This window comes from Callospermophilus lateralis, unplaced genomic scaffold (genome assembly GCF_048772815.1).
Source record: "Callospermophilus lateralis isolate mCalLat2 unplaced genomic scaffold, mCalLat2.hap1 Scaffold_66, whole genome shotgun sequence".
Lineage (NCBI taxonomy): Eukaryota > Metazoa > Chordata > Mammalia > Rodentia > Sciuridae > Callospermophilus > Callospermophilus lateralis.
Genome location: NW_027514882.1, coordinates 8,441,297 through 8,460,786, shown reverse-complemented (window position 1 = coordinate 8,460,786; position 19,490 = coordinate 8,441,297). Strand labels below are relative to the sequence as shown.

Genomic DNA, 19,490 nt, shown 5'->3' with positions numbered 1-19,490 from the left:
TAGCTGTTCCAGCTTTCACTGTGAAGCACTGTGTTCTATACATAGCCCAGAGTATTCTGCATAAAATGGCTTTTAGTTATGTGTCTGTCTGATGTAGATTTTACTGGAAAAGTATGCTTGTTTTCCTTTCTTTCAGTATGACTGTGAAAGCAATTTTGGCAAATTCAGCATAGTCCTGAGTGTCACATGAGGATGATGGAATTAAAGTGGCTGTTATGTAGGCCTGACTGGCATTGTGACCATAATGACGTGAACTCTTTGGAGCATGCAGTATGTCTCTTCGGAGGTTCACTCTTTTTGCAATGCTTTCTTTACACACACACACACACACACACACACACACACACACACACACGAGTGAAGAACATTCATTCTTATCCGTAGATATAGTGATCAACCTTGTCAGTGCCCACTTTTATTCTACACTGACCTTTCCCACACCTGACCTTCTTCAGTTTCTACTCTGTACTCCTAGGGACTTTATGAGCTTAGCAAAGTAACCTCATAAACTAATAGATTCCCTCAAGTTAGTGTATATCTGCCTTGTGGAATAAGACCAGCTTGCTTGCTCATTTTTTATTTTTTGTGAGTGACTATTAATTTAAAATTATTTAGGTACTTTATGTTTCATATAAATTCATTTAAAATGCAAAAAGAAGAAACCTTGATCAGTAGAATTAATTTGTCAGATAGTCATTGTCACCCTGTGTTTTCTCTAACATGACAAGGTCTTGTTGCTCCTTTTTTTCTTTTTTTTTGTCTTTTTTTGTGAGGCAAGCGCCTTGTCACTGAGCTATGTCCCTGTGCTGTGTTATTTCTTAATATTAAACATTATTATTATTTTTTACTAAGTTTGAATTATGTTGTGTCCAGAAGAATTAAAAATGTACCAGCTTCATCATTATTACTAAAAGTGATGATAATACTTATTCCTTATTACACACTTGCCATGTGCAAATGGTTCTGTGCTGGGAATATACATAAAGAATTTCAAGTAATTCTCAGTTTAGTCCTGCTTTGGAGAAATTACTCTTTGCCTTTTACATGAACATAAAAGAACTCTGAAATGTTAGGTCATTTGTTCAAGTTACAAAACAAGTGAGTTGACAAGTTGGTTGAAAATTTTTTATTAAAATTTGGATAACAGTAGTAAGTTTTACCTTTTGTGATAAAAATGAAGTAGTACATAGGAAGTAATGTGTGTTATGGACATGAAATTTATTCTCAGTATATCTTCCAGAAAAATCGGTTAACAAATGGCACATCTTTGTCATACTTCTTGAGAATAATTTTTGTAAATGATCTGATATATATATATATATGGTACTGGGGATTGAACTCAGGGACACTCAACCACATCCCCAGCCCTATTTTGTATTTTGTATTTTTATTTAGAGACAGGATCTCACCTTGCTTTTGCTTGAGGCTGGCTTTGAACTCACCATCCTCTGTCTCAGTCTCCCAAGCCAGTGGGATTGCAGGCGTACACCACCACAGTCAGCTGATCTGATAATTTAAAAAAAAAAATTATATTTATTTTTTAGTTTTAGGTGAACACATTATCTTTATTTTATATTATATGGTGCTGAGGATCGAACCCAGTGCCTCATGCATGCTTGGTGAGCACTCTACCACTTAGCCACAACCCAGCCCATGATCTGATAATTTTTAAAGTAATAATTTTCTTTTTCCTATAGCTTCTTCCTTTTCTTTCCTCCTCCTCCTCCCCCTTTCCCCTTCCAATACTCCCTTCCTCTCCTCTTTTTCTTCCTCCTCCTTTGTGGTGTTGGGGATCGAAGCCAGATGCACTCAGGCACTGAGCTACAACCTCAGTCCAGGACAATATAACTTTTTATACATCTGCTTTCTGACCTCCCCTGCAACACCCTCACAGACAACGAAACCCTTCTTTATTTATTAACCTTAATCAATAATTTATCCTTAAAATAATCTTCAATCCATATACACAGATGTTTAAGTTTATCACTTCTATTTTTAACACCATTAAATGGATAACAGAGATTACATTTTTGAAGCTCTTTGTTCTAAGTATTTATGCACACTCTTTTTTTTTTCTCTTAAAAGTATGCTAGCTAGTCTATGAGAAACTGATGTGAAAGTTGATGTCTTTGGAGATTAAGACTGCTTTAGTCGTTATTTTTCTATTTCTTGCTCTGCTAAGCACCCAATTAATGAGCTTGATGTAAGATTATTTTTACCCAGTTATTTACTTTGAAAAATTAAAAGTAACACATTTACAGAAAATAACTAAATACTATCTGCAGGTAAAAAGGAAAAGTAAATCTCCTCCTTCCCCTTGTTTCTTCTCTGACTTTGTTCCTAAACCTACATTTAGATTGTTTTCATATTTTCTTCCTGTGTCCTTCAGTCCTGGGGATTGAACTCAGAGTTTTGCATATGCTAAGCAGAGCTCTACTACTGAAGGATATCCTCAGCCCCTTGTTTCCACATTTTCTTAATGGGTATATATACATAGATATGTGTAGTATATATGTAAAAGGTTTTTTTTTAAGTTTAAATTGTGTAAGATGATTATCTTTACAGCATAGTTCTTCTGGTGTGTACTGCATTATAAGAATAAGCAGCTATCATAGGACATGCATATCCAGTAAAATAAGGATACATTTCAAATGTAGAAGAAAGTTAGGACAAAAAAATAGAAGTGGAGAATCAAAAAATGGAAAAGAATACAAGTTATAAAGTTCAAAAATGTTACTGCGTAGAATAATGAGCATAATATGAGTGCAAGTTTCCTGGTAGCCAGCATACAAAGAAAGATGTCATCATGGATATATATTTTTTTCATCCAAAAGAAGGAGGTACAGCAAATTCCTAGAGGAAAACTTTAGTCTCATTTCCATGAGTGATTTTACCCTATTGTGCTGGGAACCTGGCCTGCAGGATGGTGGATGGTGACATGTGCCTGCTCAGGTGCTGAGATGTTTCCAGCTCCCCAGCATGTCTTCACGACTGTTTGCATAATGCAGGGAGCCTCTGGTTCAAAAACCAGGAAATTCAAGATGGGGCAGCAGAGCATCAAGCCATGCACTGGACCCTACTGAGTGGGGGCCTATACAACTGGCCAGGTCCTCACCTGGGGAGTCACCATGTGCCATGAGTACCTGAGCACGATGAGGGCCTGTTGGGAGTGGAGCAGGCTGGTGGAGAAGAGGAAGGCAGTGTCTCTTACAGGGATGTGTTCAAATAAGTGCATGTTCTCTCTTTGGGTTTTCCTTATCTTCACTGCTTCTTAAGTCAGGGGAAGTGGTGGTGGGCTAGAATGTGGCCTACTGGAGGGAGATGGACTGGGGAGTAATATGAAAGGGTAGAAAAAAGTTCTGCTAGAAACATTTAAAATGAAGCTAGAGGATTGATGCGTAGACTGACAGTGGAATCAGGCCATTCATTGAAAAAAGATGAGGGGAGATGAGAGAGTTTTTCTCCCTTGAATGTGGAAGGATATCAATGAGGGGCATGTGTCCTCACCACTTCCAGCCTTTGGAGAACAGAGATAAGTCAGCACATGATTACAACTCTTTAAAGTGTTAGGACAAAGGGAACCTAGGGGCAATTAACCACTGAGTCACATTCCCAATAGTTTTTATTTTTAATTTTTAAATTTTGAGACAGGGTGTTGCTAAGTTGTTTAGGGCCTCATTAATTTACTGAGGCTCACTTTGAACTTGTGATCCTCCAGCCTCAGCCTTCTAAACCTCTGGGATTACAGGTGTGGACCACCATGCCCAGCAGAACCACACTTTCTTACCAGAGCACAGAGGAGGGTGAAAAACTTAGAAAAGTTTTCCTGGAGCAGGTGGCCCCGAGAGGGATCCTGAGAAATGGGCCTGGATATGTGATCAGGTTTACATTGGCTGAACTGTTTTCTCTGTTACAGTGCAGCTGGGGTCCCTCAGAGTGTGGTCCCTGGACCAGCCACATGGGCATCACCTGTTAGCTTCTCAGAAATGCAGATCCATGGGCCCTGGCCTGCCCTGCTCAGAGCACTGAGGATTGGCCAGAGCTGTTAGAACAAGCTCTCCAGGTGATTCTTAGGGCTTCTGAACCCCTGCTGAGGAGAATGGATGGGAAACAAGACTATTATAAATCCCCTATTTGACTAATGAGGAAAGAACCTGAGGGCCTGAGTGAATAAGTAACTTCTTAAGGATCAACTTAGTGGTGGATGATAATTAAGACACCGGTCTTCAGACTGTGACGGTCTTTCTGCCATGGAAACTTCCCAGGCAGTGAGAGGATTCTTATAGCATTTTAAAAAGGAAGATGTAATTATATGCTATATTACCCTTCAAAAACAATGCTTACGAGAGTATAAATGCAAATAGGCAAATAATGGAGAGCATGGAAGTGATATATAATTTTTGTTTGTATCACATTTCATATGTGATGCCTGTTGTGTGTGTGTCCCCGAGACTGGAATGGGGAAGAAGGAAGTAGCTGTTATCTTAACCCAAGCTAATTATTCTCTAAGCAGTGAGTTTACTGGAACTATGACCTTGGGCAAAACACTCAATCTCTTTGTGCCTCAATTTCTTATCTATGAAATGGGGATAATTATACCAACCTAACACAGTTGTTAGGATAAGATGACTTACGTGAAAGTGTTTTATAAGTTGTAAAGCATTATAAGTGTGACATTATTTTTAGTCATATAATTTAAATTTAAGTCCAGTCATCTAATGAACAATTATTAAATAGGCATTATGTTAAATATTGTAGGTAGAGACTTGTAAAGATATGTTTTTGTTCAGAAGCATTACAAAACTTCAGAGATGGTTTTCTAAATTATTTACTGTCTACTCAGTTGGAAGCCTATCAGAACAATATGGGAAATTTTGATTTGAAATTCCCAATCCTGTTTTGGATTGAATTTTTTAGTTAGTAGCCCTTTAACCTTAAGTCCAATTTTAGCAGGGATACTTAACATTCTGAGGTAGTACATTGTACTTTAATGTTTTTAATTTTGTCCTTTGAGAGATGATTCAATTTAAGAATTAAAGGAGTATATAATCATTTATATAACCTTCCATAACAGGAACAAAAGTGTCTGAGTAATTTCTAAGTAAAATTAAATCAATTAGTGGTTTATGTGACTCATCAAACCTTAAAGGGAATTGGAGTAGTTTTGTTTTCATAGTTTAGAGATAAATATACTGGTTGTTAATATGAGTCTTTGGTTTGTTTATTTAAACAGGTCATAGATGTTCCTTATAGGCATAAATGAGGCTCTCTTCAGGATTTATTAATTTGTGCCTCTTTTTGGTGTTAGAATGGCTCATTTTTAAGGAATGCTCAGTTACCTCTGGAAGTGTCACTTATTGTTCAGCAAATGGCATTTATTTGAATTAACAATAAGGCCGTATTCCATTTAACACCAGTTTGATTCCAGTTACCATTAAAGCCTAGTGGTAAGTTATTTCGAAGTGGATATTCTGGTTAGTTGAGAGATCATTCTTTAAATGCCTTAATCTCTTAAATGTAAGTTCTTTCTTGATGGTAAAGATCTTTGTGAAGTGCATACTTTCTTTTCTCTAAACATAATATTCATTCCACAACTGCACACGTCATATTACTATTAAATACACAGAACAATTATTTTTGTATATAATGTTGTGGGGCATAAAACTAAGAGAAATCTTGTTTTTGAATTGGAAGACTATAATTTTATAGTGTCTTTCCAGGTTATAGTGATTTTCAACATGGTAGAAATATACGTCTACAATAATTTTCAGAGAACAATTGTTCGGTTCTGCATCTGGATTTCATCCAAACAGAGACAAAATGATATGTACATACAGATGCACAATTTCAATACAGTTTTAACCTCTGAAGGAGGCTCTTCTGCAGTTTTACTTGGTCAAAGATAAATAAGTTTCCAGAGAATCTGCAGTATACAAGAGACACAGCTATTTTGATACATATGAAGACTGACTCAAATGAAATTTGAAATGGGAAGGATTTTTTTTTAGGACTCTGTCAAAACTATTTCCATTAGAAAGTTAAAAATATTCCTCATGTTTTTCCTTGCAAAAATTTCAACAAAACAAAATTAAAATAATGAATGATGTTTTCTATTATACTTATTGCTATTATCTCTTTTGCTTGAAATTTTATGTTTTTTGGCCTCATATGAAGTGATAGATCATTGCAGCCAATTTGTGGTTTTTAACAACCAGAAGTAAGTGACTAATGATGCTATTCATATTTGGTTGAGGATTAAAGGAGTCTCATTTTTTTGTGTGTGGGAGTGAGTGTGTGTGTGTGTGTGTGTGTGTGTGTGTGTGTGTGTGTGTGTATGTATGTTTATATTCTGGAGAATTTTCTTCATAATTGAAATGCCAAGAAGAATTTGTAAAGCATTCTGAATTTTTTATATGCTTGCATGGAAAGGTTTTACTCTCTCAATTATTTTTTCAATATTTAAGAAAGTTTATTTTTTGTAAAACTTTGTTTTAAAAATGAGAACTTTTGCCATACCAGTGGAACAGATGAAAGGGTAGAGATCTTAAACATTAAAGTATCTTAAATGTCCTCTGTATTTACTCCTTGTACATCTTGGATGCCTCTCTCCATATTTAGTTTCATTCAAGTTTTCCAGTTTTTGTTCTGAAAAGGAAGCAAAATATTGAATCCTTTTTCCAAAGGAAAATGTTTGTAGTGTCATGAAAAATGAGAACAGATGGCATTGTAAAGCTTTGTGGAGAAGCATAGCACTTCAACTCACATTGTTAGGCAAAGTCAGAGACAAACTCGCAGCTGCCAATTGTAGTTATTTATATGACTCGAGTGAAGTGTGTTCAACCAAAATTGAAAAAGGTAGAATTTTGTTTCTGATGTTAAGGAAAGGCATTTTTCTAACTTACAGCGTAGACTTCACCAAGTGAATGCCTAAGCAACTGGGTTGGTTTTATTAGGAAAAAAAGAATAATCAGAGAAAAGTCGTCTTAGTCACTTAAAATGTATTGTATCATTTTGGGTTTCACAGTGGGCAAGTTTACCCAGATGCAGTGTGACAGCCTATTAGCAAAATAAACAGATCTTCTGAACTTGGAATCCTCTGCTCTTTTTCCTCCACTTTTAAGTAAATGAGCTTTGCAGTGCCTCCGCCGTGCAGCGTGGGTTGTGGTAGGATGCATTCACTTCTCCCCACACTGTTCTGATTGAGCAGCAAAGCATCCATTACCAATACCATATCCAAAGTGACGTTTCCATACAGACTGCCTGCTGTTTCATTCATAACCACAAAACAGACTGAAATGACTTTACTTCTTTTTACAACTTGCAAAGAGTTAATGGACTGTGCTGGCCCCCTGCCAAAACCTTTAAGAAACTTTATTAATGTGTTATGAGGCTGCGACACCATAGTGTGGGATTTTATTGGTTATTCATCTTAATGAATAAAAATATGTATGCACAATTAAAGCCACATTCTCTCACAATTGCCTTCTAATAAATGTTGAGTCTTTGTCAGTGCTCCTCATTGCATTTGCTGATCAATTGTGGTCTTCCTCCTTCTAACACCTGAAGTTATCAGCTGGGCCATAAAATAGACTTTGTTTAAAGAAATACTTTGTATTTGATAACTATGGAAAGACGAAATGGACATAAACAGGTGGTAAAAGTGAAATTTAAAAAGCGTTTATGGTAAAAATCTAGTTATCATCCTCTTTTTCATTTTCTATGTGTTTAAAAGCTGGGCTATGTTGTATTGATTATTCATGAAATAGAGACAACATACTTTTGGTGTAGTTCACATGGGAAAGTGATACTGGATTAAAAGTGATATGCAGCACTAAAAAATATTTCACCTGCCTGTCCGACATGCCAGTTATCAGAACATATTTCATTTGTATCTCTGTACAAATTTTTTGTCCTTTCACCTCTGATCTTTTCTCTTTACCCCTTCAGGGTGAAGTTTAGGAGGAAGGAATGAGGACAGAAGACATATCACACTGCAAACTAAATTATAAAACAGGCTGAATGAATAACTGGATTTAGGTGAATTTAAGGCTGTAGCTTTTTCAGAAAAGACTAATTTTTTCCATCTTTTGGTATTTGTACTTTGTCCCCCCAGTAAGAATACTTTGCACCTTCATATCTTCAAAACATTTGTTGAATGGTCTTCAGTTTTTCAAAATAACCCCACCTATCTAAAGATGAGGAAAACTTTCGGGCATTTTTATTTTTTTGCAAAATGATTTTACATTATGGTCCTTGGAGTGGGAGAATTTTATACTACTCCACAAACCTCCAAAAATCTGTGGCAAATAAAAATACCCAGAGAATGAATACATTACACTTCCCAAGTAGTAAAATAAAAATTTAAGCTATGTCTGCTTTTATTAATTTGATCTTAATTCACCCTAACATTTCTAAGACATAAAGTCATCTGTGGTTTTGCCTCCAGTAAAAATGAGAATAACCCAATTTTCTTGAATTAACACAACTTGGAAATAGTGTCATTTCTTTCTTTTTTTTTTTTGGACAGTTTAAGCTTGGTGTTGGAATAGATGCTGACAGAAATGAAAATCTGAGCAGCCATCAAACTAAACACCTCTGGATGGACCTCTCAGGCTCCCAACTTGTAGACATTGGGTGGATGAGTAAGAACTTGCCTTGAGCTTTAAAGAAATGGCCTACCTGGTGGTCACTAAAATCAGATTATAAATATGAAAATAAAGTTGAAGAGTGATTTTTAAGAGACTTTTAGGGGGATAGAGCTCTCTAGGGAATGGGAAGTAATCTTTCTATTTAGATTCTGATCCTTGTCTGCAGCTTGCCATGTTTTCAAGGGGAGTTATGCTGAGACCTTGAACCTTGTGCATTGATAGTTCTGTACTCTGTTGTAACCCATCATCTAGATTGGAGCAAGGGAATATTTTGACCTTGTACTTCTTCTTTGCTTCTCATTTACCGGTATCCAAGGCAGTGGTGAAAATGGTGTTAGTGGATCTTTCAGGGGACAATGCAAAGTGGTTCTTTTCGTAGCCATGTTGTCTTTGTAGGAAACAACAGGTCAGTCCCTGAATCCCAGTTAATTACAGCAGAGACTGTAGTAAGTAATATTCTCCTAGAAAATGGCACATGGGAGAAATCAGATCGTCACTTGTGAGATGAGACTGAAAGGGGAAAGTACACGACCCTGTGGGGAAGTTTCAGGACTTTGGTGGGAAATTAGGGGGTTTGTGGGGAGTGACCAGGCAGCAGCTTTGAGGAGGGTGTCTGGTGCTCATCTGTGATCATATGCTGAGTGGCTTCGGCTGTGCTGGCCCCTTGCCTGTCTTTGGAGCCTGCTAACAGTCCTCAGCTTGTGGTGTGCTGTGGGCAGGAGGTGTTTTTGGTCTCATCCTCCTCCCGGTTTGTGTATTTTACTAGACCACAGCATAACTTCCAGTCAGCAGCCTCTACTCCTGAGAGGCTTTGTTCAGGCAAATTGGAAAGCAGTGGTTCAGGAAGAAGGGCAATTGACCAAAGAGCCCTGGAATTAGAAAGGTAAAACCTTTACCCAGACTATATAGTTGATGTTTTGTTTGTTTGGTTGGTTTTTTTTTTTTTTTTTGGTTTTGGTCTAGCGATGCCACCTGTAATAGGGGAAGGCAGTAATTTAAATTAGGTCTGGAGCTGGCTAATTTGGGTTTAGTTGCTGTTTTTCTTTTCCAGGTATGAGTTGAGCATCATCTGGCATCTTAGAATGGGGATACTCATAATCCCACCCCCACAGAATCATTGTGAGGATGAATTAGAGTATAGTATATTTCCCAGAGTATCAAGACAGCTGGGCTGCGCATGGGGGAAAATGCTCAGGGACTGCCAGCCTTGCTGCCACTGCTGTTCCCCCACAAGATCTTGGCTGATAAAGAGGACGGTAAACTAATGTCCACACTTGGTGGAGCACTGAGGCTTTCTACAACCAACTGCTGTTGGTCCTCACTGGCATCCCTTCAGGTGTAGATATCAGTTCTACAGGCATCACACAGAGTGTGGCAACAGGCATCCAAACAGACTTACACAAGGGACAGGCAGAATCTGAAACTGCCTTTTAGTTTTCTTATTGGAGTGTGTGTGTGTGTGTGTGTGTGTATGTGTGTGTAAAGGATGATGTCTTAATTTCATGGCTCCATATGGAATAGCACAGGGTCTCTTTGCATGTTACCTACTGGTGATCAGTGAACATTTATTGAATTTCTCTATTGAGCAGATTATCGTTTTATCATTTTAGAATCTGGAAACTTTCAAGGAAGAAAAGGTAAAAAATTCACAGAATCAGACCATAAATTCTCATGAAAGTATATAAAAATAGCTCAAGTTTTAAGGGTATTAGTTACTAATAATAAGTTACTAATGAAACTAGAGGTATTTTTTTGAACACAACAACTTTGGGTTACCAGTCTGTTAAATGGGCCTGTTGTAATGCAGCTGTATGACTTTAGCTATTCTGATAATTAATTAAACAAAGGCTAAAAATTCCTAAATGTCTTTTACGTAGAATTATGAAATAATGGTGAGAAATTATTCTGCTGTAGAAAGATATAGGGAAAGTATATGTGTACATATCTGTGTTTTCAGGTGAATATTGAAGAATAGACTAGTCAAAATGTACCATTAAAGAGACGTTAAACTTGTTTCCTGCCGGGTACAGTGGCACACACCTGTAATCCCAGCAGCTCAAGAAGCTGAGGCAGAAGGATCCCAAGTTCAAAGTAACTCTCAGCAACTTAGCAAGGCCCTCAGCAACTCAGTGAGGCTGTATCTCAAAATAAAAAATTAAAAAGAACTAGGGTTGTGTTTTAGTGGTTAAGTGCCCTGGGTTCAATCCCTGACACCAAAACAAAACAAAATAAAACAACATCTTGCTTCCATTATGATGGGGATTTAAAAAATGAAGTAAAAATTATTAGTATGGCTGTGCTGACTGTGTGGCATATAATAAAAGCTAGAAAGACTTAGCATTTAGTGAGTAAGCACTGTGTACATAATAAATGTTAACAATTGGTGTCATCTTTATGGAATTCATCCTTCACTTCTGAATTGTTTCTCAGCAGAGACAAGAATGTAGGGTTCAGTTGGCTCTTAGAGTTACTGAACAGCAATCACTGCCAATAATGATTCTGTGAGACCCACTGCATCAGGCCTAATGCATCTCTCTTAAACTGTGAAACCCTAAAAAAGAAAAATCCAGTTTCCTCATTATGCAATATTTGGCTACTGTGAACCCAGCATTTTAGCAGGGTTTTAGCAAAAAAAGGACAAAAGCAATATACATCTTATAAGAGTGAGGTGTACCTTTGAAGTACTTTCCCTTTGCGGGTTTTTTTTTTTTTTTGAGTGTTTTTTTTTATTCTACTATGAACAGGTCAATCTATCTCATGTTTCATACAGTCCCTCCCTCTCCTTTCTTTCCTCCTTCCTGCTTCCCTCCCTTCCTCCTTCATTACTAACTTCTTGCCCATCCGCCCTCCCTCCCTCCTTCTCTCCCTTCTTTATCCCTCCTACCTCTCTCCCCTCCTTTCTGTCACCCTTTCAATCAGCCCTCCTGTCTTGCAGAGACCATAGATTTTGATCTCAGTTTTCTCAATTAGCTGGGTTTTGTGCCATGAACATAATTAATTCCTCAAATTTTGAGGGGTTCACCATAGAAGGGTAGAAAAAGAATCTGCTTTGTTAGGGTTATTTTAATGATGTAAAAGAAGCATAGCCTTTTATAACAAGGGAGAAGCAAATCCATCTTTCTTTTTTCTTGCTTTCCTTTTGCCTGTGCATAGGCTTTGACAGAGACTGTGGGCCCAAGTCTGATGCTGCCCTCGCAGATGGGAAATGTTGGCTCGTGCTTGTCCACAGTGTGTTTTAGTAGGGTCAGAAGTTTGAAACTTTACCCTTTTACACACCATGAGTTGGATTTCTTTCATTAGCAGGAAGCCCGGTGGGCATATGTGTGACTGTAACCTCCAGGTGAGTGAGTGGTGTTCTGTAGCCCACCCTTTGACACCATTTTCTGGCTTGTAGTCTTCCATAATGCTTGGTGGTTATTTTTCTAAATAGTTTTTAAAAAAAATGGGGGTAGGAACTGGTTCTTATGTGGGAAGTGCACTTCCTGGCTTCCCTGAGACAGACTCGGGGGCTGGGCAGAGGCTGGCCTTGCCCAGGCCCAGGCCCAGGCCCAGGCTCAGGCCGGCGACATTTCAGGAGGCCGCTTGGCAGCCATTTTAGATCCTGCCCGCGCAGAGCTCCTGGCTGCCAAAAACTGCAGCCGCTCCGTGCCAAGACACTCTTGGCAGTGGAGATAAACTTTGTAGAGATACACAGTCCAGAAATATCTTATAATTACAAAGCACAGGGGGCAGAATGTTTTTACAATACAGCTGTGCTAATGTAAACATTTAATTTGGCAGCCTTCTCCACCCACTTTTCAATTAACCGGGTTTATGCAGATACTTTAGGTCTGTAATAAACTTTATTGCTACTTCTCTTAGAGTACAGTTTATGAAACACAGATTGGAGGGGCTTTTTTGGGGGGTTTTCCATCGTTTAGGAAATCGCGTTGTGAATGTTATGTTGCCAGTGAAGGGGAAGCGAAGCTTTCTGTCTCAGAAAATGCCACAGGCCTGGCTTTATTGAAACAATTGCTTTGGGGGAAAATGTGGGGGCTGCCTCCTTTGGCTTCTAAAGCAGGCTAGAGGATATTAATAGAAAGAGGTAAAATCACTTATGGAGCTACAAAAAGACACTTGTGTTGGTGATCATTAAAAAAGATAAATGTCCCCTGCAATGCATGAGACTATTTCAGAGATAAATTCCCAATAACAGTTCTTACAGATATAATTATAATAATTGTGTGATTGCTGTGATAATTATTCTTATAGAGTGAAAGAAATAATTTTCTATCTAAAGTAGCATTCAACTGTTCTGCTCACAAAGCTAGTCAATAGATTCTTTTTTGCTAACCTAAAAAATGGTGGAGGTCATGGAGTTTTAAAGCTAAATTTGGTGCTAATTGATATTGTTAAAAGGAATTTTTTTTCCACCAGGAGTATGACATCACAATTCATGATATCTCTCTGCATAGATTTGCTTATGCATTTCTCAGATAAATTAGAGAAAACCAGGTAAATGCCATACATATGCATGATTTTTTTAAAAGGGAGACAAAAAAGATTTTCAACTCCTAATTTCATATCTTTCTACTTAGCGAGAGTGTTTTGATTATGGCTTTGAAAAGTTAGCTCTCTTTTGTCCTGATGATGGACTCAGTAATAGAAAACCAATTTTTATGATGTTTCTCAGGATGTTGAGTCTGGCTCCATCTCGGTTCTAAAATGGGCTGTGACCACATGGTAATTTTCAATCTGAAAGAATATTCAATTCTCCAGCTCCCCAACTATTCAATATATGTCTCTTAGCTGAGCAATGATAGAGGACAGAGAATTTTAAACCCGTGTTTCAATATTTCATCATCTCATTATTGGATGCTGCTCACTGTGGTATTACCTTCACTCTTTTCTGGTTCTCCCATCCAAACAATGCATTTGTAGCCTGTAGATTTTATCCCCTTAGATGTTTTAGTCAAAACAAACATTAAATAAGTAGAAAAGTTTGAATGTTCCAATACTAAATTTTTGTGTCTGTGTGTAAAATTGCTGATTTATTTTAAAACCATATTAGATGGTGGATTCGACTTATTTCTAAATTTTAAACAGAGCTCATTTTGAGCGTCAGCAAGTGAATGAATGTGAGCTCAGTGCAGATTGAACTGTGAGTTGCATGAAGACAGGACCAAGACACTCAGGACATGTTCCATTCACTATTGCAGAGTGAGTTCCCAGGATGATACAGGGAAGGCCCGTTGTTGATATTTAATCCTTTTTCTAAAGTAAATAAATAGGTAATTGTCCTAAATCATAATCAGAATTTTTGTTTGGTGATGCTGGGGATGGAACCAGGGCCTCACTCAGTAAGTACTCCACCACTGAGCCAAACCCAGTCCCAGAATCAGTACATTGAGTGTTGATTACCCTGAAAGCTGGTAGCTCATTATGACCCTTTCTTTTAGATTGTTTTGTCTTTCTTTGGGGAGTTAATACTCTTCAGCTCAGTTTATTTATGAATAGTATATGTATGATAGCATCCTTTATGTAGTTTAAGTAGATTCCGCAAATCAAGTAAGGTAAATTAGGATACAGGAGATCATAATCTTGGAAGGAAACAATGTATAGGCCACTAACCCAAAATGCAAAATGTTAAAATCTTATATTGGAGGTAGGAGTGAAGTGGTGTGGGCCCCCAAGGGATGGGCTTCTTAGGTAGAGGCAAAGTAAGGTCCAGGAAGAATGTAATAGATAAATGAAATTCAAGGACTTTGAAAGATGAATTAGGAGTTTGTCTAGCATCCAAGAAGGGATGTTTGAGGAATGAAAACCATATGAGTAAAGGTGTCAGGATGTGTAATTGCATGGCATATTCCAGGAATTTGAAGGGTGCTATAAGTTTAGGTGTTGGGAAGTTGGGTGTAGATGTGATAAGGATAAAGGTGATGGTTTGGAAGGCTGCACTTAAGAGTTGTAGATTGTTCTAGGCTACACAAAGCTACCACAGTGTTTTAAGGAGAGAGACAATGTGGTTGCTGGTGGCTGTGAGGAAGATGGAGCCTCCTTACAGTGTGAAAAATGAATCTTGATGGCTTAAGGAGGCTGAGGCAATTATCAGGTAAGAAGCATCAAAGCTCAGTAAGGGACACAGTGGCTACTGGGATGGAGAGGAGGCCTGGTGCTAGAGGGGCAGAGTCTGGGCCAACTGCTGTATCCCAGGCTTTAAGAAGACGGGTTTTGAAGCATGCATGTGTTCTTAGCTCAGGAACTGAGTGGACGTGGACGTGGAAGCCATTGATTGTGAGAAGGTTTGGGTCAGGGAGGCTGAGAGTGGACAGAGGTTGTGTATTAGCAACATTCCAACAGATTTTGCAGTTAAAATGAGAGTTTAGGGTTAAATACAAAAAGCTGATTGACAAAGACAAAAAGCTAGGCCCATTGGCCTGATTGTGCTAGGGATTGCCAATATTTAAGGGGCCATCAGAAAGAAAAGGAGATAGCCATCAAGATTAGAAAGAAGTCTCCAGAAAGGGAGGCTCAGAAGAAAGGGAGGCTTGGAGAAAGAAGGCTGTCCTGAAGGCAAGAGGAGGGAGAATTTTAAAAAGTTAAGCATCCCTGGGGGCAGAAGTTCATTATGGAGAGTCTGGGAAGGGCAAGGCAAGTTGTGTCTTATAGAAATTGTATCCATGGCCAGGCATGGTGGTGCATACCTGCATGGTGGTGCACCTCAGGAGACTGAGGCAGGAGGATCCCCAAATTCAAGGTAAGCCCTCAGTAGCTTAGTGAGATCCTGTCTCAAAAGAAGAACTCAAAAGAGCTAAAGATATGGCTCAGTGGTAAAGTACTTCTGTACTCAATTCCCAGTACCACCAAAATAAAAATAAAAAGTGATTTTGGAGTTAAGACACATCTAGATTTACTGACCCTGAGCTTTTTGTTGGGCATATGTATTATTATTTTTTCATTTTAGGTGGAGATCAAACAGTATTTGAGTATTGCCCTGTGTTTTTCTCCACAGTATATCTTCACCTAAACAAATTCAGCCATGCTGGTGTCTTGGGTTTCTTAGGATGAATAGTCTGTGGACCTTAAGAAATTTTTGGCAGAAAATGATGGATTATGTTTATTTGTAATCTCTGTCTTCTCCCAATTCTGTGGAGGAAATTTGCATTTTTTTCCATCTATTTTTATCATTGGCCGCTAAATTTAAAGCAGCAGAAGCTACTTTGAAATTTTGGTGAGTTTTTGAGAAGGCACAAACAATTTCATAGAAAATAAAAGGAAATGTGCCCAACCACTGAGCACACCCCTTTAATTGCTCTTACCAAGCCTTCAGACATACCCCTATGGAGAAAATTATGCTCCAGGCCCAGGTCCCTGGATTCATTCACCCTGTTAGCAGCAGCAGTGAGGAGCAATTTATTTGCACAATCCCCTCTGCTCCCCTTCTCTCTGTCTGAGTCCCCATTTTAGCAGTAAAAGACTCAGAAAGTGATGATATTATGCTAGTTCATACAGAATTACATTAGCAAATCTGATTGAGCCAACTAATGTGTAAGTAAAAACAATAGCTGACTGGAAACTGGCTGCAGCTCTGTAGTCTCCTTGATTGAGTATCTTAAAGGATTTTCTGTTTTTCTTTTCTTTTCTTTTTTTTTTTTTTAATGCCTGAAGCCTCCAAATGGACTGATGTTCATACTCAATATGCAATGTTGACTTTGGAGTTTCCTTTGAATGGAAATAAACGAGCAAGTGGAAGGTTTGTTAGTTAAAATCAGAAGCACAGATATATATATATCACAAAGCAAATTGTGTATAGGTGTAATGAGACTGTAGTACATCTTTCCTTTTTTTTTTTTTTAATCTTTCCAGCCCTTGCCATCCTAAGACACTGCCTTACCACTTCCTTAAGGAAACACACACAGGAGCAAATTAAGTTTCCAAAAGTAAAGGAGGATCTTGTTTAAGTAGATTAGCGTCTGGCATACCATTTAACTTTATCAGGCATTTAAGGCAGAGGATGTACACTGTAGCCGGCTGTGACTTGCCAATTAGCTGGGCTTTCCCCACTGTTTCTGGTTTGGCAGGGATGAGGTGGTTCACCCTGCCACACTGCTGCCTGCCAAGGACACATGGCCAGCTCCCTGCTTCCTGTCTTCCTCTTTGTGTCCTGGCCTTGCCTTCCAGGGAGCTGCCAGGATACAGTTGCCCAAAATCTTCCTTCGGAAAGGTCAAGCAACCTCAAGTCACCTATGCCAATATTTGTGTTTTCTTTTTAATCCTTCTGTGTTCGACTTGGAGAAAACTGTACAACTGAACATGCAGAGTGGAACCTAGGGTCACTTCGGATCACTTGGATAAAGCAACGGAACCCAAAGAATCCCTTGGCCAGTCAGGGTATGATGTTTCTGGTAGAATTCTATTTAAAGCTCTGAGAAGTGTGATAGAGTTCAGAATTGTTCAATGTGGATTTGGATTTAGTTGCTTTTTAGGATTCACTATACACAAGTGACTTTGGCCAAAACCGAATCCTGGTGCATTCCATGGAAGGGAGAGGAAGAGAAAAGTGGAGATTGGTTTTGGCTGCAGGAGTGTGTTTTTTGCTTGTTTGTTTTTAGGACTTTAGAGTTGCATAGTATGTTTTGCATTCCAATTTGGAGTTGGTGAGTAAGCATCAGCAGCCAAGTCCCTCATACTCCGTCTGAGAACAATGCAGGAGTTACCTGGAGTGCTTGTTAGAAATGCCACTTTCTTGGCCCTGGCATTGCTGTACAAATCTGTCATTGGGAGTGAATTGTTAATAAACATCTCAAATGATTCTGATGCTTACCAAAATATGTGAACTCAATGTGTTACTATTTAGAAGATGACAGTAGGCAAGTAGTGTTTATTGTCACGATACAGCAAATTGTCTCACATGTTTTCAATTGATCTTTTTGGATGCCTCATATTTAATTTGAATCTTTAGATTGTATATAAAACACTACCAACTTCAAACACTTTGCAGAAAATTGAAAAATTTCAAAACTAACAATGTAAGAAATCTTATACAAATAATTGTCCTTGATTTAAACCCTAAAATTGAAGATTTTCTATAGGATGTTTTCCATGACACACGGACCCAGCACAAATTGTATACTAAATAAACTCTCGAAGGCCTCTCCCTGTAGACCACATTGTATATGATGTTTCTTGGAGACGTGCAGTGTGATAGGCCTGATAATGTCTATTTTGAATGGAAAGTTCTGTGTCTCCATTTTTTTTTTTCTTAGCACAGGGGGCATTGAACCCAGGGCCTTGAGCATGTTAGGCAAGTGCTCCACCATTGAACTGTACCCCCAGCCTCTCTAAAATGTTGTAATGCAGAACAATTTTATTCCTACATTGAAAAAAATTCCATTTGAGGGATATGGAACTCTTAAAAATGCTGAGCCACCTACTAGTTCTCATGGCTTTTGATAGTTAATAGAAAGGACTGTATGTTCTGCTTGAAGACTCAAGGAAAATCCAATGAGGACCTGATATTCTTTTTTTGGCTTTTTTTTTTTTTTGTAATAGAACATTTTTCTAAGCTCAGCTTAATTCTCCTGCGTGCCTTTTTGTGCCCTGTAATAGCCATGAACCATTTTTGTCATTGTTTTGAAGAGTTGGACCCAGGTTACCTTTGTGATTTTGCCATTTTTTTCTAATTTATTTCCAAAATTTGCTAAAACTGCAACCTTGGGGATACCTCTGACTTTCTGACATGACTAACAAACACTACACTAATTTAGAACACATGTTCTGTCAAAGTTTACCTATAGCCTTGGGTTCCAAATTTGCAACTTCAGCATCTTCCATTGAAAGGAAACAGCATATTTTTTCTTAAACTCCTTTTTTTTTTGCTTCCCCTTGAACTGTAGTCTTTTATAACAGTAATAAGGAAATGTGGTTATGGGTATAATTGCCATGAGGCAATTGTACCCTAGAGGACTGGCAGAATTTTCTTTTCTATATCTCAGGGCTGGGCTCCATCAAGACAATCATTTGCAAATAACTCAATTAGAATAATAACAACAATATCTTTATTTTTATGGCAACTTTCCCCATAGAGAGCAAAGTGCATTAGAGACTTCCTATCAGATTCCTTGTTCTAATACCCCAGGGGACTGGAATAGATTTTAAAAAAAAGTTTTATTGTAGCTTATTTGAGATAGAGGAGTGAGGCAGAGCAAGGTTAAGTGACATCCCTGAGGTCACAGAGAAAGTCAGTAACAGAACTGCAAGGAGAAATCAAGGTTTCCTGTTACTCTGCAAGTTATCAAGCTGCATTCTTTCCTGGCCATTGTGAAAGATCAAAAAATAAAGCCCAGCCTCTTTTGGGTTTGTAGAATAATGTGGGTGAAAGTGCTTTGAAAATCCTGAAGGTATTGTTGCTATCTTTATCACTTAGTTCAAATGGAAGGTAACAAAGAGACTCATTATTGTTATCTAGTTGTTCCAATACATATGAAATGGATTTTACACATTGATGATTGTGCAAGTCCCAAACAACTAGTTGTCTTCATCATTAATGAGGACTAATGAAAAATTGCATTTACAATTCTGAATTTTTAAAAAATTTCATGAGGTTGACTACAAATCCAGAGATCTAACTTACTCTGCTTAAACTGCAAACAAAAAACTTATCTAAGTAGACTGATTGGTTGTTTTTTTTTTCAAGGTTTTACTTAAAACCTTAGTTCTGAAATGCGTATGATGAATTTAGGGCTTTGCTTTATTTTTTTTTTTAATTTTTAGTGGAAATTGGAAGATTGGGAGTAAAATTGCTACTCATCTTCCAACCTGATTCCAAGGAGCCTTGGAGGACACGTTCTCTGGGGAATAGAC

General features: G+C 38.1%; 1 protein-coding gene across 1 annotated transcript in view; it reads left to right on the top strand.

Annotated features, from left to right (window-relative positions):
- Positions 1 to 7,624: 7,624 nt before the first annotated feature.
- Positions 7,625 to 19,490, top strand: part of LOC143389837 (nuclear factor 1 B-type-like) — a 120,128-nt gene continuing 108,262 nt past the window's right edge. The window contains exons 1-6 of the mRNA XM_076842614.1: positions 7,625 to 7,654; positions 8,528 to 8,642; positions 11,952 to 11,988; positions 12,149 to 12,293; positions 13,226 to 13,286; positions 16,923 to 17,018. Of these exons, the coding sequence (XP_076698729.1) occupies positions 7,625 to 7,654; positions 8,528 to 8,642; positions 11,952 to 11,988; positions 12,149 to 12,293; positions 13,226 to 13,286; positions 16,923 to 17,018 (484 nt within the window). The remainder of the gene's footprint in view (positions 7,655 to 8,527; positions 8,643 to 11,951; positions 11,989 to 12,148; positions 12,294 to 13,225; positions 13,287 to 16,922; positions 17,019 to 19,490) is intronic.